A 20,421-nucleotide genomic window follows, 5' to 3' on the forward strand; every position below is an offset into this window, starting at 1 on the left:
CGCCGCCTCCCTGAAAAGTCCTTAAGGAACGGCGTTCACATCGCGAACGGGGTCGTATGGGAAGCAGTCTCACCGCCGCCGCCGCCGCCTCCCTCCTCCTCCCTCTCCTCCTCCTCCTCCTCCTCCTCCTCCACCTCCTCCACCTCCTCCTCCTCCTTTCTTAAAACCCCGAGAAGAACTCGTCCCCGCGCCTGGACACCCCGCCGTTCCTCCCGCCCTTCCCTCGCAGGAACTCCTCCCCCGGGTGCTCCACGTCCAGGTCGTACGGATCGAAGCACCCGGGGTCGTCGTCGCCGGAGATCTGAGGGTCGTTCGTGTATGTTCATCGGTCAGTTGAAAGGAGACGCGATCGAGTGTCGAAACCGGGCGATGGGTGAAACACACGTTTGCAGAGAACGCACCGGAGGCACGAACGGCGCCGCGTGCGTCCGCTGCGCGAGCGACACCCAGTCCACGCTTCTCAGCCACGGGTGCAACTTCACGTCCTTCACGCCGCCTTTCAGACAGCCTAACCGCTGAACCGAGTTCACGGTCAGCAACCTCCGGACGATGTCTTTGAAGTGCGGGGTCACGCCGGATGGGAACGAGTACTTCGCGACGAGGATGCGTCGCCACTGCGTCTCGCCGTCGCCGCCGGGGGAGTAAAACGGAGGCGCGCCGACGACCATCTCGTAGATTAAAACCCCGAGCGCCCACCAGTCCACGCCTTTGTTGTGGCCGGATTGCTTGTACAGCTCCGGGGACATGTACTCCGGGGTGCCGCACAGCGTGTACGTCTTTTCGCCGGGGAGTAAACGCTTCGCGAAGCCAAAGTCCGCGATCTTGAGGAAGCCGTTTCGGTCGATGAGCAGGTTTTCCGGTTTCAAGTCGCGATAGACGTAGTGCTTCGCTTGGAGGTACTGAAACGCGAGGACGACGCACGCGGCGTAGAAACGCGCGGTATCCTCGTGAAGCGCGCCGCCGACGCGCGCGAGGTGGTTAAATAACTCCCCGCCCATGACCGTTTCCATGCACATGTACAACATCGCGCGGTCTTGAAACGTCGCGACGAGTCTCACCGTGAACGGCGAGTCGCAGTCTTTCATGACGTCCCTCTCTTGCATGACGTGGTGCTGCAGCTGCGCGCCGAGAATCTGCGCTTTAGAGAGAGATTTAACCGCGTACACCTCGTCCTCGCGCGTGGCTGCGCGGGAGGGAAGGAGAGGAGAAGAGAGGAGAGGGGAGGGTTTAGGGTTAAAGAAGGAAAGCGTCAGCGGGGAGAGAGGACGGAGCGGAGGGGAAAAGTCCTTAAGGAACGGCGTTCACCACGCCGGCGCGGTCGTATGGGGAACAGTGTATAGAAAAAGCGAGCCGAGCCGAGCCCGCCGCGCCGCGCACCGAGGAAGACCTTTCCGAACGCGCCGACGCCCAGGACCGCTTTCACCGAGAAGTCGCTCATGCTCGAGACGTCCAAGCTCCTCTTGCCACCGTTACCGCCGCGTGATCCGCCTGATCCACCGCCTTGACCTTTCTTCGAAGGCGTCACGCCGTATTCGTTCACCGCGTCCCGGTCGAGAATCTCTTGCAGCGGTCCGAGGTGCTCGACGAAATCGTCGCGGCTTAGGGTAATTGCCCATACGAGCGAACGTCGGGGTGGAGTTGAAAGGCGTCAGTTGGAGTTGAAAGGCGTCGAGGTGTGTCGGGATTGAAAGCGAGGGGTGGGCGGAGAGTTGCGCCGGGAAAAGTCCTTAAGGATCGGCGTTCACCACGCCGACGGGGTCGTATGGGGACCAGTGTGAGATAGAACGCACCTCAGAGACAGCACGAACGCGCCGCCTTTCTCCACCGTCGCGCTCGCCGCCCTCGGATCCCCTCGCAGGAGCGCGAGCTCGCCGAAATATTCGCCTCTCGTGACGAGCTTTAACGTCTCTTCCCGATGCGTTTTTTTACCCCCGCCCTTCCTCGCGCGGTGAATCGCGACGTTCCCGGTCTCGACGATGTAAAACCGATCGCCGCGTTCGCCCTCTCTGAACACGACGTCGCCCTCGTCGTACTGCCGCGGCGTCAAGAACGGCACAAGCTTCGTGCGCTGGTCGTCATTGAGCGACCGGAGGAGCGTCACGTGCGAGAGGCACGCGAGGCGCGCGCGCGTGGTGACCTCGCGGAGACCGTCGCCGAGGATGCGCTCGAGGTCGCCGCGTCTGAGGGCGGAGTTGAAAGGCGTCAGAAGTGGAGTTGAAAGGCGTCATAGGGTCGGGCGTTGAAACCACCGAGGGTTGGGCGGAGAGTAACGAACGCCGGGAGAGAAAGTCCTTAAGGAATGAAGTTCACCACGCCGACGCGGTCGTACGGGGACCAGTGTGACTCGAACGCGCCTGAGCTCCAACAACGACGCGGGCGCGTTCGCGTCGACGTCGACGGTCGCGCGCAGCGCGCGGCGTTCGCTTCCCATGAGCGACCGCTCGCCGACGACGTCGCCGTCCTTCGCGCGCGCGACGACGCGGTCGTTCGCGTCCGTGACGACGACGACGCCGCGCTCGACGACGTACATCGAGTCCCCGGGGTCGCCGACGTCGAAGACGACGGAGCCGGCGGCGAACGCCTGAGGGCCGTTCCATCGTTCAAAGCGACGAACGTCGGGGTGGCGTCGAAAGGCGTCGGTCGAAGTCGAAAGGCGTCGAGGCGCGTCGGGGGGAGTAAACGCGAGCGAGGGGTGGGCGGAGCGAAACGACGGCGAAAGTCCTTAAGGATCGGCGTTCACCACGCGAACGGGGTCGTATGGGGACCACTGTGATCGCAAACGCGCCTTCGGCTTGGACAAACACGCGGTGATCTCGTTTAGCTCCGCGTCGGACACGGTCGCGAGCATCGGGACGCGACGCAGCGTGAGCCAGCGCCACATCTCGTCGTAGGAGCCGAGGAGTTCGTTGAACTTGTCGCGGTCGAGGTAGAAACACTCCGCGTGGTCGGAGGCGACGACGACGTCGGCTTTTCGCACGTCGTCGTTCATGAGCGCCTGCGAAGAGGATACGAACCGACGCGATGTGAGATGAGATACGAACCGACGCGGCGCGGGGTGGAAGCCACCCACCGCGCGAAACGAAACGAAACGTACCTTTTCACCGAAGCTGCCGCCTTCTTTGACCGCGCCGATGACGTCGCCGCGGTCGTTCTTGATCGATACCTCGCCGCTCGCGAGCACGTAAAAACGGTCGCCGACGTCCCCGCGTCGGATGATCGCGTCGCCTTTGTCGTACGTCACCGGCCGCAGCGCGTCCGCGAGCGTGGCCTTGTTCTCCTCCCCGAGCGGCGCGAGGAGCTCGCACGACTCCACGAGCGCGCGCTTGCGGCGCTGCAGTCGCTCTGTCGAACGGAAGTAGTGGGAAGCGTCGAGGTCAGTCGGGAAGGGCACGGTAAGACGAAAAGAAATCGTCTGGAGACGGATTCCGCCGCGGCGACGCACGCGCCTTGGTAACTGCGCTTGACGTTCACGTACACGCGCCGCTCGAGCTGCCAGAGCGCGCACTCTTCCGTCGCGCGCACCGTCGCCGCCCTCGGACAGCTGTACAGCAGCGCGAGCTCGCCGAACGAGTCGCCGGCGACGTACGACCCGACCCGCGTCTCTTCTTCATCCGCGGCGGGGGCGTTTGCGTTTTCGCTTTCGCTTTCGTCGCGTCCGTCCTTCTCGGAGTTGGAGACGTTTTCGTCGTCGCCGGCGTCGCCGGCGTCGTCGTCGTCGTCGCGCGCGCCGGCGTCGTCGTCGTCCGTCTCCGCCTCGCGCGCCCGCCGCACGTGCACCGTCGCCGCGCCGGACGCTAAGACGTAGAAGTGCGACGCGTCGTCGTCGCCCTGCGAGATGATGTCCTGACCCGCGGCCGCGACCGCGCGCGTCATCGTGGACGCGAGCACGAGGCGCGTCTCTTCGTTCAGGCCGTCGAAGAGGATGTTTCGTTCCACCGCGTTTAAGATGAGCTTGGTGGACGCCTTGTCCTTGGGGACTTTGGTGATGGACGCGTCGGACGCGAGCGCCTCGACCGCGATGGCGACGCGCTTCTTCTTCGCGCGCGCGCGTCGCGCTTTCTCCGCTCGCGCGTCCACCGCGGGCGGCGGAATAGGCGGCGGCGTCGCGCGCGTTTTCGCCCCATCATCGTCGTCGTCGTCGTTTTTCGCTTTTTCGTCATCGGATCTCGTCGCGCGGCGTCGTCCCGGCGCGTCGAGAGACCCGCGCTCGACGCCAGCCTTGTACGTCGCGCCGCGCTCGTCGCGCGCGTCTTTGCTCGCGACGCAGCCCATGGCGGAGGATGCGGGGCGGGCGGGGGTTGGGGCGGAGGTGCGCGAGCGGAGCGCGCGCGACCGAACTGTCCTGCGACGGGGAAACGGAACGTCACTTGCGTCTTCTGTGTTTTCCGAGAGAGGGCACCGACCGCGGATATCATGAATTGGGACGAAGCGCGTCGGTGGTGATTCGTTCACTCGTTCGCGGCGCCGCCGGCGCGTCGTCTTCGACCCCACCGCAGGGCGGCTCCTCGCGCGCGTCGAGTCGCGAAACGAACGCCGTTCGCGTTGACGCGCCGCGGCGTCCACGGCGCCGGGGCCCGAGGCCGACCACCGCGAACCTCGACGCCTCGGAGCATTCACTAAATTATTAATTTATCACGGTAAGTTGCACGGATGTCGCCGACGCATCCGCCGCGTTCGGCGGCCCCGATGCCGCCGCCGCCCTCGCGCCCGCCGCTCGCGCCCGCGCTCGCGCCCGCGGGCGCGCTCGCCCCGCCCGCGCTCCTCGCGGTCGCGGACATGAACAAAGTCGCGCGCGGAATCCCCGGCATGCCCAAGAGCGCGTCCGACGCCGACGTCGCGGGGCTGCAGGGTGGCATCGCGAGCAAGGTCAACGCGCCTCCGAAACCGCCGAACGGTGGGGTCGCGCCGAGGGCGATCGGCCCGAAAGCGTGGCTGAAGATGAACGAGGAGGGGATATGCACGCCGGTGACGATCGATAAGCACCGGCTGTCGTCGCTAGGTGCGTATCGCGCTGTCGTCGCGCCGCCCCGCCCGGCGCGCGGTGCGTTCCGCCACCATTTCGCGCGATTACCAAATGGATTAGATTATTCTCTTTCGCCCCATCGTCACGTCGTCCCCCGACCGACCCCGGCCGTTCCCTTCCCTTCCCTTCCCCCGCCGCCGCCCGCGCGCGCAGTCCGCGTCCCGATGCGCGATCTCAGGATGCTCGAACCGAGCCACAGCAACTCGTACTCCGCCGCGATATTGTGCCGCGAGCGGTGCATGGTGGTCCAGGTGGAACAGATTCGACTCTTGATCACCGCGGAGGAGGTGTACCTACAGGACGGTCGAAACATCACGGTCACCAAGTACCTCCCCGAGCTGCAACGGAGGCTGCTGATGCGGAAACTGAAGCTGATGGACTCGCACGGGATCTCGAACGTGTACGACAGCGACACGGACAAGGAGGATAACGGGGGATCGGAAAACGACGCGAAGCGAGGCGCGAGCGTCGACGCGAGAGAGGTCGTGATGTCGGAGGCGACGCCGCCGCCGCCGCCGCCGCCGCCGACGACGACGACGACGCCGGAGAAGACCGCGGGTTCCGGGCCCGGGTACGACAGCGATAGCAGCGTGCGCGGGGGGAAGCTCGCGAAAGGGTTGGGGAGCCGTTCGCAGTCGTTGGACGACGTGCAGCGGGTGGCGGCGACGGCGGCGACGGGGAAGGCGTCGTCGCCGCTCGCGCCGGCGTCTGCGAAACCGGCGCTTCAAACCGGCGTCGGGACGCCGCCGCCGCCTTTAGGGGCGAAGAAAATCCAAATCCAGTCGGCGGCGCCGGCGGCGTTAAAAGTCGCCGCCGCCGCCGCCGGCGGAGGCGGAGGCGGCGACCCGTGGGGCCCCGGAGGCGGCGGCGATAACAGCGTGTCCGCGACGCTTCGACGGTTGCAGTCGATGAACCGGAACGAGAGCGCTCGACAGGAGGACCTCCCGTTCGAGCTCATCGCGCTCGAGGTCGCGCTCGAGATTGTCTGCAACGATCTCGAGGCGGAGCAAGTCGCCGCGGCGGCGGAAGCGAAATCGTCTCTGGAGTCGCTGCGTAAGAAGGTGTCCACGGTGAACCTCGAGAGAGTCCGGCGGTTGAAGTCGAGAGTCACGCGCATGACTGGCCGAGTGTCGAAAGTTCGAGAAGAGATCAAGCGCTACCTGGACGACGACTCGGACATGCGAGACATGTACCTGACGCGCAAACTGCTCGCGGAGCTGTTCGCGAACATCCCAGGCAACGAGCGGCAAGGCGGCGCGACGCCGATGGGCGGGTTCAACGGCGCGGGGTTCCAAGCCGCCATGGCCGGCGTCGGCGGGGTGGGCGGGTATTACTCCCCTAGGTTCGGCGGCGGCGGCGGGGAGCCCGGACGCGGGGGCCGGGCGCAGATCCTCCGCCAGCCCATCCTCTCGCCGATCAAAGACAAGGGCGAGACGACGACCGACGGCGACGGCGACGCGAAACGCGACGACGACGACGCCACCGGCGGCGGCGGCGACGGCGACACTCCGAAGGACCACAGCGACGACGACGTCGAGCCGGAGTACTACCCCGACTTGAACGACGACAAGGACCTTCAGGAGGTGGAGGATCTGCTCGAGACGTACTTCGCGAACATCGACAGCACGTTCGCGGAGCTGCAAGCGCTGGACGAGTACATCGACGACACCGAAGACTTTGTTAACATCGAGCTCGACAGCCAACGGAATCAGCTCATCAAGCTCGAGCTCGTGCTCACGACAGCGACGTTGTTCGTCTCCATGTGCGTCGTTCGTTCGTTCGTTCGTTTCTCTTCGCTCAACCCAACCCCGCGCGTGCGTCTCTTTCGACGTGCGGTACGTTCAATTTGACCGGCGAGACGCCCGACTGACCCACCCGTTCACCCGTTCACAAACCGCCCCGCAGGTACGGCGTCGTGGCGTCCATCTTCGGGATGAATCTGACGAGCGGGAAGGAGGACTCTAAGAGCACGTTCGTGGCGGTGAACGTCGCGTGTTCGGTGCTGATGATCTTCGCGTTCGCGGCGTCGATGATTTACATTAGGTATAAGCGAATTCTGTGATTGATGATGTGCGAACGTCTCGTCGCGTTGGGTTTGGATTTGGAGGGGGAGGGGGGCGCGCGGCGGCCCCCGCCCCTTTGTACTATTTTTTTATTTATCGCAAACGAAAGTTTTGGCACCGAACCACGTCGCCGCGCCACTCGTCGCCGCGCGCGCCGCGGACGTCGCCGCGTCGTCGTCGTCGCGTCGTCGTCGTCGCGTCGTCGCCATGGTGGACATGAAGTCGCTGTTCGAAGCCGAGCGCGCGCGCAGAATTGAAGCGAAGCGAGCGACCGCCGCCGCGGAAGAGACGTCGTCGTCGAACGCGGACGAGATCCGCGCCGCGCCCGCGCCGTGCGATCTGTCGCCGCGGACGCCGCTGCGCCTCGCGGACCACGCCGTCGGCGCCGACCGCGGCGTCGCCGGCCTGCACTACGTCCCCGACTTCCTGTCCGCGGACGAGGAGGCCGCGGTGCTGCGCGGCGTGTACGCCCCAGACGCGGCGTCGCGTTGGGTCGCCTCGGGCCAGCGACGCGTGCAAAATTGGGGAGGGCGACCGTCCGAGTTGGACGTCGCGGAGCCGCTGCCGCCGTTCGCGGCCGCGCTCGCGCGCGCGGTATCGGACGCCGGGGTCGTCGCGGAGGGCGCGGCGCCGAACCACGTGCTCGTGAACGAGTACCGACGCCCCGCGGGCATAACGCCGCACAACGACGGCGACATCTACAACCCGCGCGTCGGTGCGTCTCCCGTTCGACCGCCCCGACGGCGCGATCGTATCGTACGCTTCAGCGAATCCGATCACGCGCTCACCAATCACACATCAATCACCAACCCTCCACGCGATCACCCGCAGCCATCGTCACCCTGAGCGGCGGCGCGCTGATAGACTTCTGGGCGCGCGAAGGCCCCGCGTCCGAGACGGACGACGAGGACGCGCGACGCCCGGACGCGCCGTCGCCGAGGTGCGTTCTATCTCACACTGGTCCCCATACGACCGCGTTGGCGTGGTGAACGCCGTTCCTTAAGGACTTTTCCCGGCGCATCTCTCCGCCCACACCTCGCTTTCAATCCCCGCCCTCGGCGCCTTTGAACTCCGACTGACGCCTTTCAACTCCACCCCGACATAGGGCGCAAGTGTACCTCCGACCGCGTTCGTTGCTGCTGTACGAGGGCGACGCGTACGCGCTCAGGTGCATTCTATACACTGGTCCCCATACGACCGCGTTGGCGTGGTGAACGCGATTCCTTAAGGACTTTTCCCGGCGTGTCTCTCCGCCCACTCCACGGTTTCAATCCCCGCCCTCGACGCCTTTCAACTCCAACTGACGCCTTTGAATCTCACCCCGATATTCGCTCGTATGGAACGACCCTCAGGCACGGGATACGCGAGGCGAGCGTGGACAGGATCACACCGCTGTGCGTCAACGCGGCGGTCGCGGGCGTGAAGGTTGGCGACGAGGTCGAGCGAGGGGAGACGCGCGTGTCCGTCGTTTTCGTTCGGAAAGAACGCCGATAGATACAGTAGGTACGAGTAGATCCCACCGCAGGCGCGACGCGCACGCGGCGCGGTTAGAAATACGTGCTTTAGTTAGAATACTGTAGAAGAAGAGCGCATAGATAGCGTACGCGTACGAATAGAGGTCGACGCGGTGGTGGTGGTTTAGTATCACGTCTTCGTCGTCGAAATCCTACGGTACAAGTACAACGAGCAGGACGCTGTCGCGTCGTGCTCCCTCTTTCGCTCGCGTCGCGTGTTTTATTTTTTCACGCGTCCGTCGCGCCTTTCGTTCCGTCGCTCGCGTCACAGTCCGCCGTTCGCGATTTCGCGCAGCGCGAGCGCCTGCGCGTCCAGCTCCTTCGCTTTCTCCCGCAGCGCCAACGCCCTCTCTTCCAACTCGCGCACCTGCAAGTGAAACGAGTTACGTGAGCCTCGACGTTTAAAATTGTAGAGGCCTTGAACGCCATCGCGTAGCGTTACCTTCATGCGTTGACGACGCGCGTACCCTTCCCTGAGCGCCGTCGCGGTGTTCTCCAGGCCGTCGGCTTCGCTCCTGAGTCCCACTGCCTTGCTCTCGAGGTGCGCGGGGCCGGTGAGGCCGCCCACGGCGAAGTTATCCTCCTCGGCTTCGAGCTCCTCGGCGAGGTATTCGCTGACGTGCGCCTCCTTCGAGTCGACTTCGTCGTCGTCGTCGTCGTGACTGGTCCCCATACGACCGCGTTCGCGTGGTGAACGCCGTTTCTTAAGGACTTCGTCGTCGTCGTCGTCGTCGTCGTCGTCGTCGTCGTCCTCTAAGACTTCCATCTCTTCCTCCTCGATCGTCGGCAGGGGCTCGTCTTTCACCGGGACCTTCGTCGCGAACCCGCGGCGCGCGGCGCGCGTCCGCGCGCGGTACGCTCGGTCCCACTCTCTTCCGGTTCTGACTCTCGCGCGCGCGCGATGGCGACGGCGCGGCGTCCTCGGTCGCGGCGGCCGCGGCATCGAGGTCGAGCTCGGTCGCAGCGGCGGCGGCGTCGAGGTCGAGGTCGAGGCTGCGAACATCTCGCGCGGCGGCGGCGGCGGCGGCGCGCGCGACGAGACGACGGCGTCGTCGTCGCCGACGACGTCGGCCTCCGTCGCGACGCGCGAACTCGTGAGCGAAGAAGGCTGAGGGTCGTTCCATACAAGCGAATGTCGGGGTGGAGTTCAAAGGCGTCAGGTGGAGTTGAAAGGCGTCGCGGTCGGGGATTGAAAGCGAGGGGTGGGCGTAGAGATGCGCCGGGCGAAGTCCTTAAGGAACGGCGTTCACCACGCCAACGAGGTCGTATGGGGACCAGTGTATAGAACGCACCTGAGAAAACTCGGAGAAGACGAACGTCGAGACCGAGCGAGCGATCGCGAGCCGCCCCGCGGCGTGGGAGATTTGCGCGCTCGCGCGAACGCGCGGCGTCGGCGTCGCGCGGAAGCGGTCGCCGCCCGCGATCGCCGTCGCGCGCGCCGTCGCGACGTCGGCGGCGGGGTTCGCGCTCGTGGAATAAGACCTGGTGCGCCCACGGTTCAAGACCACTCGGCCGACGGCGCTGGCGGCGACGCCGTCGACGCCGAGCGCCGAGGCGCGCGCGAGCTTCAGAAGCTCGGCGCACGCGGTGCGCGAGCTCGCACGCTGCGTCGCGCGCGCGAACATCGACATCGTGGGCACGCGGCGCGGCGCGTCGGTCCGCGCGTGGGGAGGTGGCTCCTCGCTTCCGCTCGCGAGTTGGCGCTGGGAGGGAGGGTTCCGAGCGCGTCGCGCGCGCGTCGCGGAGTGCTCGCCGGGAGCTACGACGACGCGGGGAAAAGAAACGACGCACGCGGGGGATAGAGGGTTTTCGCGGAGGGAGCCGATAGGAGGAGACGACCGGCGGTCGCGGCGCACGCGGCGGCGCGTCCAAGAAGAACGACCGCGCGGGTGGAAGGTTTCGTTTTGGCAAAGTTTTGGCATTTGGTTGGCAAACAATTTTTATTCACATGCAACTCCGTATACTGTAGTCCTCTTCCCATCGCCGCCGCCGCCGCCGCCGCCGCCGCCGCCGCCGCCGCCGCTCGCTCACTCGTTCATGTCAATCTCCGGCAGCTCGTCGTCGTCGCCCTGCTGCCCCTGCAGCGAGTCTCCCTGGCTCGCCGCGATCAGGTCCGGGTCGTGCGAGAACCGGCAGTCCTCGCCGTGGCGGCACTTTGGGTCGTTCCGTCGTTCAAAGCGACGTCGGGGCGGAGTCGAAAGGCGTCAGACGGAGTTGAAAGGCATCGCGGTGTGTCGGGATTGAAAGCGAGGAAGGGGTGCGCGGTTAGAGACGCCGGGAGAGAAAGTCCTCAAGGAACGGCGTGCACCACGCGAACGCGGTCGTATATGGGGACCAGTGTGAATCAGAACGCGCCTTCCCCCGCGCGAAAAACGTGCACGGCGCGTTGATGCCTCCGCCCGCGCCGGCGGCCGCGCCGTCGTCCCCCGCGATCTCCGCGCCGGGGCGGACCCACGTTTTTGATAACGGTCCTTTTGTGGGCGTTTTCCTCTCGCCGCCGGCCGCGCCCGCGCCCTCGCCGCCGGCGCCGTCCGGAGTCCACACGTTGGCGCCTCTGCCTCTGCCTCTGCCTCTGCCGGCGCCCATCATTCCGCGGCCGCCGCGGCCGCGCTGCATCGCGGCCATCATCTGAGGCGTGACGACCATCATCATCTGCTGCCCGTTGCCTGTTATTTCATTTCATTCCGATTCCGCGCGAGAGGGGAAGGATGCGCGCGCGCGTAAGAAGAGGGAGGACGGGACGGGAGGAGGACGGATCGCGACGAACGGAACGGAACGGAATGGAAAGGATTCTCGTCGACGACGATCGATCGCGATCGGATCGATCGATCACACATCGATCGAAGACAATCGCGCGATCGATCTCGGGGCGCTCGCTCGCTCGCTCGCTCGTCGCGTCCGCGCGCCGCGCACCGTACGGATCCCGCCCGCGCTTCCCCCCGTCCGGTCCTCCCTGCGCGCTCCTCAGCGACTGATGACAGTCGTTGCACACCGGCGGGTTCCCTCCCTTCACCGGCCTGAACGGAACCTCGCAGTCGTTCCCGCATCCCTCGCACTTACCCGCGAACGTGTCCTTGCCGTCGTCGCGCGTGTTCCCAGAGGGCGACCAGCCTTTCAACGTCGGCGGCGCCTGCCTTCGCTCGCCGCGAACATCGCCGTACGGGGAGTACCGGTCGTTGCGGTAGCCCCCGCGCGGGGGGCCGCGGTCGGCGTACCCGCCGCCGCTTCGTAGCCTCGAGCGGAGATCGTCCGGATGCGCGCGCGGCGGGAGCGGCGGCGGCATTATGCTGATGGTTGGATGTCGTCCGCGGAAGCGCTCGCTTCTTCGCGGCGGCGCGGGGGTCGGTGGACGGCGCGGCGCGACGAGGCGAAGGCGCGACGCGGCGTGATCGAACGCGCGAAAACCGTGGACGGCGCGGCGCGTGGACGCGGAAGCGCGCGCGGACGTCGACTGGCCGCGGGGCGGAATTCGTCGGCACCGTCGTCTCGTCTCGTCGCGTCGTTATTCGCGCGAACAGAAATTGGCACTCGAGTATCGAGTGCTCGGTTTGAGCCCTGCCCCTTCGAGGCTTTCCGTAAACTCGCCGCGCGCTTCGTTCGCGTCGTCGTCGTGTCATCGTTATTACATCGTCCTCGTCGTCGCGCCGCGTCGCGTCGTCGTCTACGCGCCATCACACGTCGTCCTATCCTCGCGTCGATTCAGTTCACTCGCGTCGATTCAGATCCCTCCTCCTCCTCCTCCGCCGCCGCCGTCGCCTTCTTTCACCACGCGAAACAATAACTCCAACTTGAGCCCCCGCCGCGCGAACGACGCCCGCAGGGCATCGAACGTCACCGCGCGCGCGCCCGCGAGGACGTCCGCGGCCTCCTCCGCGAGGCACGCGTCGTTCTCGTCCGCGTCGTCCCAGAACTCGATAGAAGTCGCGTGCCTCGCGAACGCGGCGACCCCGCGCGTCTCCTCTGCCGCCGCCGCCGCGGCGGGGGGAAGCGCGGGCGCCGCCGCGGACGGCGCGCGTCTCGGGACGTCCACGACGTTCGTGACGTTATCCGGGAGAAGCTGCAGCGCGCGAAGAGGCGGCGACGGCACTACGTTCGGGCTAAGCGTCGCCTTGAGCCGCTGCCAGATCGAACGCGGGCTCGGCGGTTTCGTCGCCGTCGCCGCCGCCGCCGCCGCCGCCGCGGTCGCGTCGACGTTTTCGTTCTCGTCTCGCGCTGGAGGGGAGGTGACGACGACCGGTACCGGCGCGTTCAACGCCGCCGGCGGCCGCGCGACCGGACTCAAGACCGTGTGCGACTCCTGCGGCGTATCGCCTCTCGGGGGCGTCGCGAGCGCGGGCGCGGGCGCGGGCGCGGGCGTCGCCGCGACGTCTACGTCTTTTGGGGAGGCGCGGGGCGACTTCGGACCCCCCCGCGGACGCGCGGAGGGCGGCGTCAGCGCGTCGAGTCCGCCGTGCTGGTTCGCCGCGGCGATGAGGAGCTCCATGCTCCCGCCGCCGTCGCCGATCCGCCGGCGCTTCTTCGGCGGGAGCGAGCTCGCGGGCGCGACGGGCGAGGACGGCGGCGGCGGCGGCGGCGGCGCGCGCGTCTTCGTCTTCGTCGTCTTCGTCGTCGTCGTCGTCGCGGTCGGCGCCGCGCCGCGCTTCGTCGTGGTCGGCGCCTTCGTCTTCGCGGGCGTCGTCGCGCGCGCGCGATCGCGATCGCGATCGCGCGCGCGCTTCTTCGCCGGCGCGGTCGTCTCCTTCGCGGTCGTCGTCGTCGTCGTCCTCGCCGTCGCGGCCGTCGCGACGGGGAGGCCGCCGCCCTCGCGGTGGTGGTCTTTGAAGCACCTCTCCGCGTCTCGGCGCGTGGAGAACGTTCCCAGCGCGACCGTCGCGCGCGACTCCTTGTCGTACGCGCGGACGTGCCATCGCGTCTGCGAGTTGGACGTCACGCTCTTGCGGATGTACGACGACGGGATCGACGTCGGCATGGCGCGGCTCGGAGCGGCGCGGCGCGGCGCGGTGTGGGAGGCGCGCGCGCGGGGGGGAAGTGCGCTCGCGACGCGAAAGGCGCGAGCTCGCGCTTGAAAGCGAAATCTCCAGGAAATCTCCTCGCTGAGAGCTCGACGAGTCAGCAGTGCTTCTCGCGCGCGCTCGCCCGCCGCGCCGCCGCCGTCGCGCGTCGTCGATGCGTCCGGCGGGAACCGTCGCGAGCGCCTCCGCGCCCGTCGCGTCCACGGCGGGACGGCGCGTCGCGTCCTCCTCCTCCTCCTCCTCCGCGCGCGCGTCGGGTCGTCGCTCCGCGGGAGGCGGTCGCCGTCGAGGTGACGATCTCTTCTCGTCGTCGTCGTCGTCGTCGTCGTCGTCGTCCGCTCGCGCATCGCGCGTCGTCGTCGCGTCGTCCTCGTCCTCGCGCGGCGGCGAGGACGACGCGTGGGACATGACGCGGCTCTCCGACTTCGAGAGAGAGGCCATGCGCGCGGAGTGGTCCCTGGAGTGCCGCCAGGTCGGACTCGACCACCTCGCGGACTGCTTCCAAAAACCGAGCGTCGCGAACCCGGCGGACGTCGCCGATCAGACCGCGGAGGTCGCCGCGCTGAAAGCGGCGCTGAGCGATGCGTCGATCGACCCGATCGAGCACGTCACGTCCTCGATCGCGCCGACCGACGACGAGCCGGCGAAGCTGGCGTTCTTGAACGGCGAAGGCGTCGAAGAGATCGCGCACACCGGGAACGGCACGTTCGACGCTCACTTACTCGGCGTGAAGCGCGTCTTGGGTGCGTCCACTTGTCACCCTGCCACGTCACCCGTTCCCTCGTTTCACGAACCACCAATCACGCGCGTGCACGTGTCAAGAATACTCTAGAATACCACCTCACCGACCAATCACACCGCTTCGTTCCCGTCCACGTCAGCGTCCTGGGGGTGCTCGCCCGCGTTGCAAGACGCGGGACTGTTTCACAGCGTCTACGGCACCGAGGGGTTCCAGGGGTTCTGTCTCCCGTACGAGCGCCGGGACGACGTCCGCGCGCTCGTGGGCGCGTACGCGGAGCGACTCGTGTGGACGTTCTGCGTCGTCGACCGACTCTCGGTGGACAACGATCTCGACGACCGGACGAAGAGCTGGCTCGCGCGGCCGGAGCTCGGCCGCTTCGACGTCGACGCGAGCGACGGCGAGTTATCGGACATATCCGATGACGCGGACGTGAAGACGCGTCGGCGCGACTTTTGGCACGATTTCATCACGCTGACGCTCGCGGATTGGCTGGAACAGGTGGAGGGCGCGAGTCGAACGACGTCGGAGATTTTCGAGTGGTTCGAACCCGGGGACGCGTGGGGGTATCGCCGCGGCGCGTACGCGAGGATGGTTGACATCGTCGCCGCGCGGTACCCGAAAGCGCGGGTGTTGTACGACGCCGTGTACGCCAGGGAAGGGGAAAAGAGCAAGGGGGTGCGGCAGCCGATCACGCCGCCGATGTCGGAAGCGGCGAGGCGAGCGCGCGAGGGGATGGAAAAGGTCGAGCCGAGGTTTCCGTGAGCGAGTCTGGCTTTTCGAGACCGGGACAACATAAAAAACGTCTCTTAGACGACTAGCGGCGGCGACGTGATACGGAAGCGGCGTGCGGAAGCGCGTACTTCCGGAAGCGAGGGTATCTACTACTGTATCACGTCAACGCATCGTATCAACCAAAAACATACTGTATTCTACAACACGACGGATAGCACCATGCACACGACGCCGGTGAGACACACGAGCGCGATGACCGCGCTCTCGCCCGCGCTCGACTTCACCCCCGCGCGATCGTTCGCGAGCTTCAAGATCGCCGGCGGCATCGCGATGGACATCGCGCAGCAGCACACGCCGCCGACGAGGCCGAGCACGGTGCCGAAATTCGGGACGTTTCCGGCGAGGTAACCCGCCGAGAGCACGAACGCCGCCCTCGTCGCGAGCGACGCGGGTACGCTGATTTCCTTCCCGCGCGCGATCGTGGATTCGAGGATCACGAGGGCCGACCTCGCCATGAGCGGGAACGTGAACTGCGGCGGCGGGAGGGAAATAACGCGTGAGGTCGCGGACGAACGACGGGGAAGGAGGGAGGGGAAATCGGTCGATCGATCGCCGCTCGCGCACGAAGTCCTTAAGGAACGGCGTTCACCACGCGAACGCGGTCGTATGGGAACCAGTCACGACGACGACGCGCCGCTCGCGCACCAGTAAGTTGACGCAGAGGAGCGCCTTGACGATCGTCCCGCCCACGCCGGTGAGCATCGTGATCACGACGCTGTTCACCCCGGGCCCGAAACCGAACGCGCCGACGACGCCGAAGACGACGGAGACGCCCATCGCGATGGCAAACGCCTTGCTCACCGCCGGGACGAATCGCGTCTGGTCCGGCATCGCCTCTTGGACGCTAAACAGCGTGAAGTGGATGAAGAATAGGAACGCGACGGTCCCGAAGAACCCGCTGAACGCGCTCAAGTTCGCGAGCGGGATCGCGGAGACCTGCAGCGGGTTCGACGCCGCGACGGCGGTGACCCACAGCATGCCGAGGCTCACGCTCGCCGTCCCGAGAAGCGAGATGAGATTTACCCCCTTGAAGTCGCGCACGAACGCGAGCCCGAGCCACGCCGGGAGCGTCCGCGCGATCATCGACGCGGTCGTGAACGACGCCGCGTGTTGCGCCGGGAGCATCGAGATGACGGTGTCGGACACGAAGATCATGTATCCGACGGAGATGCCGAAACACGTGATCACGTTCAGGGCTGCGCTCGCGCGAGGCGACAGGACAGACGTCGGGGCGGAGTCGAAAGGCGTCAGACGGAGTGGTTGTGAGGCGTCGCGGCGTGTCGGGATTGAATAAAGCGTGGCGTGGGCGGAGAGAGACGAACGCCGGGAAGAAAAGTCCTTCTTAAGGATCGACGTTCACGACGCGAACGATGTCGTACGGGGACCAGTCGGAGCGTCCGCGCACCTTTGCACACGACGTCGCCGACGGGGCCGACCGCCTCCTTCGTGAGCCCGGCGTACGTCGCCACCGCGGCGCGCGACGACTGCCCGCTCGCGACGAGGACGTCCTGCGCCTTGACGAGCATCTTGAGCGCGGTGAGCGCGAAGACGTAGCTGAACGCCAGGCACGCGGTCACGAGCGCGGTGCCGCCGTTCGCGAACGCCCACGGCAGCGCGAACCCGCCCGCGCCGAAGATGGCCTTCACGGTGTTGATCACCGCCGCCGCCTCGCCGCCGTCGCCTCCGGTCGCGGGGGTTGGGGCGGCGGCGGAGGACGCGGACGCGACGACGCGCGTTCGCGTTCGCGTCGGGGGGGACGAGCGCGCCGAGAGGACGACGAGACGATGGTGATGTTGATCATCGTTCGGCGTCGCGCGCGAGGGAACCGCGGCGGCGACGCGGCCGCGCGCCGGCCCCGCGGCCGACGCGCGGATCGAGGCGGTGGACGCGCGGCGGCGGCGGCGCGTCGTCGACGACGTCGCGGATACCCCGAGGGCGCCCACCGCGGGCGCGGACATCGTCGTCATCGTGTCCCCGAGCGCGGAGGCGTGTGCGACGCGCTCGCGATCGCGCCGACGCGTTTACGTTTTCCCCCGCGGCAGAAGAGGCTCAGGCGGCAGCAAATTTTCATAGGGCTACAAAAAATGTTTATCGGTCAGTTGAAAGAAGACTCGATCAAGTGTTGAAACCGAGCGATGGGTGAAATACGTTTGTGTATATTTCGCAGTCTGCGACCAGAACCGTTTCTGATGAGTCTCGGGAGCTCCGAGACGCGCGCGTCGTCCGCGGCGTCGTCAGTCCAGCGCGACGCGGCCGCCGGGTGGGTCGCGCGCGGATCCGTCGTCTCTCTTCGCCTCAGGGACCGCGGCGGACGCGAGCGCGCGTCGACGTCGCGGGATCGAGCGCGGCCGCGGTCCCTCGCCCTTCATCGCGCGCCCGTCCTCCGGGCGGGTGGGCACTCTCGCGAATCATCAGATCCGTTCCCCCCGCCCGCGGCCTCTATCCTCCTCCTCCGCCCGCGCTCGCGTCATGGGCGCGAACGCGTCGTCGCTCGAGAGAGACTCGCGCGCGTCCTCCTCGGACGCCTCGAGAACCTCCTCCTCCGCGAAGTCGAAGTCGATCCGAGGACGGCGCGACTCCAAGAAGGCGCGCGCGCTCGCGAACGCGATGCGCGCCTCCGCGGCGGTCGCGCGAACGCCGACGCGCTCGCTCCTGAGCGCGGAGGCGCGTCGCGCCGTCGCGTCGTGCTCGCGCTCGATCGAGTTCGCGGACGGGACGCTCGTGCCCGTGGACGGCGACGACCCGTGGGCGAAGACGCACGACCGCGACGGCAGGGCGCTGTGGCGCGCGGACGCGGGCGCGCTGCGCGCGGGGGACCACGGCCCGCGGCGGATGGTGGTCGAGATTCTCGCCGCGCGGAACCTGGAAGGCGCGTCCCGTCCGACATTCAATATCGTCCACTCATCATGTGCCACGTGTATGCACACGTCATCAAAAGCACACCATGCTGACCAATCGCGTTCGTTCCCTCGATACGCCACCAGGCACGGATCTCGGCGGCACGTCGGACCCGTACGCGTCCGTAGCGCTCGGAGAAATCACGCGAAAGACGAGCACGGCGTTTCGCACGTGCGACCCGGCATGGGGCGAACGGTTCGAATTCATCGCCGCGAAAGCGCTCGAGGACGACGAGGTGATCGTGACGCTGTACGATGAAGACCTCGTCGGCGCGCACGATTTTTTAGGGCAGATCACGATACCGGTGCGCGCGGTGGACGAAGCGCGGCGCGGCGGCTCAGGCGCGTTCTATACACTGGTCCCCATACGACCGCGTTGGCGTGGTGAACGCCATTTCTTAAGGACTTTTCCCGTCGTCTCTCTCCGCCCAGGGTCCCTCGCGTTCAATCCCCGCCCTCGACGCCTTTCAACTCCGCTTCTGACGCCTTTCAACTAACTTCACCCCGACGTTCGCTCGTATAGAACGGCCCTGGGTCGGCGACGACGACGACGGCGAGCCGGACGCGAACTGCTCTCGCGTCCGCGCGCACTGGGTGAAGCTGCAGTCGAAGAGGCCGCCGCCGGAGAGAGACCGCGGGGTGGTGACGCTGGGGTGTTACCTCGATGCTGACGTGGAAGAGCGGTTACACGTCACGGTCGCGAGCGCGCGCGGGATCGAAGCCGCTTCGGTGAGACAGAAGACGCCTTCCCGCGCGACAAAAAAAGACTTCCCGCGAGATGCTTCCCTCTTCGCGCGTCGCGCGTCGCTTCTCGATGCCTTCTTAACGTGCTTCTCTTCACCCCGTGCTCGGTTTCGGCTTCGACGCTCGACCGACGCGACGCCTTTCGACTGACCGAGCCCGACCGCGTTGAAACCGCGTCGCAGGATCCGTACGTCAAGGTGACGTTACTACGCGTCGGCGAGAACGAGAGGCCGAAGGACGACGACGCGAGAAAGACGCGGGTCATCATGCCGAAACAGCGGAACGAGCCGACGTGGAACGAGACGTTCGTGTACGACCACGTGTCACGATTCTCCGACAGCGTCGTGATGCTCGAGTTGTACGACAAGAATGGGTTCGGCGCGGACGAGGCGATGGCGCAGGTGGTGTTGCCCGTGAAGAGCCTCCCTCAGGTGCGCGAAGTCCTTAAGGAACGGCGTTCACCACGCGAACGCGGTCGTATGGGGACCAGTGTATAGAACTTACCTTGGCCTCGCGACGCGCGACGTTCGGACGACGCGCGTCTCTCGTCTCTCGCACCACGGCCAACGCATATTCCACGTCATCGAAAGACAAAAACTAACGACCAATCATCGCCCTCCGCGTCATCGTATCGGTCGATCAATTCACAGGCGGTGCTCGGGGACGTGCGGTCCGCGCCGAGAGAACACCCGTGGCGGACGCACAGCAAAAAACGAAAAGTCTCCGGCGAATGCAACGTCATCGCGTATTTCATCGACGACGAGAAGACCAAGCTGTGCGTCCGCGTGACACGCGCGAAGGACATCAAGGCGGCGGACTTGGGCGGCACGTCCGATCCGTACGTCAGAGCGACGCTGACGACGCCGATTAAAGACCCGGAGACGGGTCGGGAAGATCAAATTTTCAAAACCAAAGTCGTGTGGAAGACGATCGAGCCGACGTGGAACCACAACTTCATCTTCCGCGTGTGGCCGTCCACGGACGCGCAGATCAAAGCCGCGGAGACGACGAAGATCGGGGTCCTCGGGACGATCGTGAACGGCGTCTACGGCGGTTTAGACTCGTTTAAGAAGGCGACCGGGTGCAAGAAAATTGACGAAGTCGAAGCCCGGGAGAGAAGAGAGAAGAGAGAGGTGAAAGCGAAGTTGAAAGCGCTGAAGAGAGAGGAGAAGGCGCGGAAGAAGAAGAGAGCGTACAAAGCCAGCGACTTCAAGACGATTGACGTCGCGGCGAGGGCGAAGCGGGACGCGATCGAGCGCCGCGCTATGATCACGAGTCTCGGCGGCGGCGACGCGGGCGGCGGAGGAGGGCGAGGGAAAGGATCCGACAAAAGCAAAGGCGGCGGCGTCGCCTCGTTCGACGCCGTCGCGTTCGGCGGCGGGAATGGCGGCGCGAGCGGCGTCCAGATCGTGAAAGGGCAAATCCTAGAGCTCGACCTGTTCGACTTCGACGAGGGCTCCTCGGATGATTTCCTCGGAAGGATACTCTTGCCGCTCGAACAAATCCCCACGGCGAGCCAGGGCGGGGATAAGGTGAGACTGCTTCCCATACGCTCCCGTTCGCGCGTCGCGTCGAGCGTCGTTTCTCGTCGAGGCCTTCCGCCGTCGTTTCGTGTACAGTACAGCACGCGTAGT

General features: G+C 66.4%; 10 protein-coding genes across 10 annotated transcripts; 4 read left to right on the forward strand and 6 right to left on the reverse strand.

The window, feature by feature from the left end:
- Positions 1-160: 160 nt before the first annotated feature.
- Positions 161-4,272, reverse strand: CPKG1 (cgmp-dependent protein kinase; the record flags this gene model as incomplete). Its single annotated transcript, XM_003063450.1, has 7 exons — positions 161-301; positions 402-1,183; positions 1,378-1,598; positions 1,791-2,180; positions 2,250-2,581; positions 2,750-3,340; positions 3,400-4,272. 7 exons carry the CDS (start codon positions 4,270-4,272, stop codon positions 161-163), a joined length of 3,330 nt encoding a protein of 1,109 aa, XP_003063496.1.
- A 915-nt stretch (positions 4,273-5,187) lies between these two features.
- Positions 5,188-7,202, forward strand: MICPUCDRAFT_48865 (CorA metal ion transporter family; the record flags this gene model as incomplete). The annotated part of the gene is made up of 2 exons (XM_003063256.1): positions 5,188-6,785; positions 6,929-7,202. 2 exons carry the CDS (start codon positions 5,188-5,190, stop codon positions 7,083-7,085), a joined length of 1,755 nt encoding a protein of 584 aa, XP_003063302.1. The 3' UTR covers positions 7,086-7,202.
- A 91-nt stretch (positions 7,203-7,293) lies between these two features.
- MICPUCDRAFT_53211 (uncharacterized protein) lies at positions 7,294-8,580 on the forward strand (the record flags this gene model as incomplete). The annotated part of the gene is made up of 4 exons (XM_003063257.1): positions 7,294-7,801; positions 7,918-8,026; positions 8,192-8,254; positions 8,439-8,580. 4 exons carry the CDS (start codon positions 7,294-7,296, stop codon positions 8,578-8,580), a joined length of 822 nt encoding a protein of 273 aa, XP_003063303.1.
- Positions 8,581-8,865: 285 nt separating this feature from the next.
- On the reverse strand, positions 8,866-9,543 carry MICPUCDRAFT_53212 (uncharacterized protein; the record flags this gene model as incomplete). The annotated part of the gene is made up of 1 exon (XM_003063451.1): positions 8,866-9,543. One exon carries the CDS (start codon positions 9,541-9,543, stop codon positions 8,866-8,868), a length of 678 nt encoding a protein of 225 aa, XP_003063497.1.
- A 289-nt stretch (positions 9,544-9,832) lies between these two features.
- MICPUCDRAFT_53213 (uncharacterized protein) lies at positions 9,833-10,231 on the reverse strand (the record flags this gene model as incomplete). Its single annotated transcript, XM_003063452.1, has 1 exon — positions 9,833-10,231. The coding sequence occupies one exon, from the start codon at positions 10,229-10,231 to the stop codon at positions 9,833-9,835; it is 399 nt and encodes a 132-aa protein (XP_003063498.1).
- A 634-nt stretch (positions 10,232-10,865) lies between these two features.
- MICPUCDRAFT_53214 (uncharacterized protein) lies at positions 10,866-11,883 on the reverse strand (the record flags this gene model as incomplete). The annotated part of the gene is made up of 2 exons (XM_003063453.1): positions 10,866-11,266; positions 11,514-11,883. The coding sequence occupies 2 exons, from the start codon at positions 11,881-11,883 to the stop codon at positions 10,866-10,868; spliced, it is 771 nt and encodes a 256-aa protein (XP_003063499.1).
- A 435-nt stretch (positions 11,884-12,318) lies between these two features.
- MICPUCDRAFT_53215 (uncharacterized protein) lies at positions 12,319-13,569 on the reverse strand (the record flags this gene model as incomplete). Its single annotated transcript, XM_003063454.1, has 1 exon — positions 12,319-13,569. One exon carries the CDS (start codon positions 13,567-13,569, stop codon positions 12,319-12,321), a length of 1,251 nt encoding a protein of 416 aa, XP_003063500.1.
- A 197-nt stretch (positions 13,570-13,766) lies between these two features.
- Positions 13,767-15,116, forward strand: MICPUCDRAFT_53216 (uncharacterized protein; the record flags this gene model as incomplete). The annotated part of the gene is made up of 2 exons (XM_003063258.1): positions 13,767-14,387; positions 14,445-15,116. 2 exons carry the CDS (start codon positions 13,767-13,769, stop codon positions 15,114-15,116), a joined length of 1,293 nt encoding a protein of 430 aa, XP_003063304.1.
- A 128-nt stretch (positions 15,117-15,244) lies between these two features.
- On the reverse strand, positions 15,245-17,113 carry MICPUCDRAFT_70945 (amino Acid/Auxin permease family; the record flags this gene model as incomplete). Its single annotated transcript, XM_003063455.1, has 3 exons — positions 15,245-15,616; positions 15,792-16,342; positions 16,552-17,113. The coding sequence occupies 3 exons, from the start codon at positions 17,111-17,113 to the stop codon at positions 15,284-15,286; spliced, it is 1,446 nt and encodes a 481-aa protein (XP_003063501.1). The 3' UTR covers positions 15,245-15,283.
- Positions 17,114-17,591: 478 nt separating this feature from the next.
- On the forward strand, positions 17,592-18,937 carry MICPUCDRAFT_63907 (uncharacterized protein; the record flags this gene model as incomplete). The annotated part of the gene is made up of 3 exons (XM_003063259.1): positions 17,592-18,015; positions 18,131-18,385; positions 18,567-18,937. Exons 1-3 carry the CDS (start codon positions 17,616-17,618, stop codon positions 18,935-18,937), a joined length of 1,026 nt encoding a protein of 341 aa, XP_003063305.1. The 5' UTR covers positions 17,592-17,615.
- Positions 18,938-20,421: the final 1,484 nt, after the last annotated feature.

Source organism: Micromonas pusilla (assembly GCF_000151265.4).
Source record: "Micromonas pusilla CCMP1545 genomic scaffold MICPUCscaffold_14, whole genome shotgun sequence".
NCBI classification, from domain to species: domain Eukaryota; kingdom Viridiplantae; phylum Chlorophyta; class Mamiellophyceae; order Mamiellales; family Mamiellaceae; genus Micromonas; species Micromonas pusilla.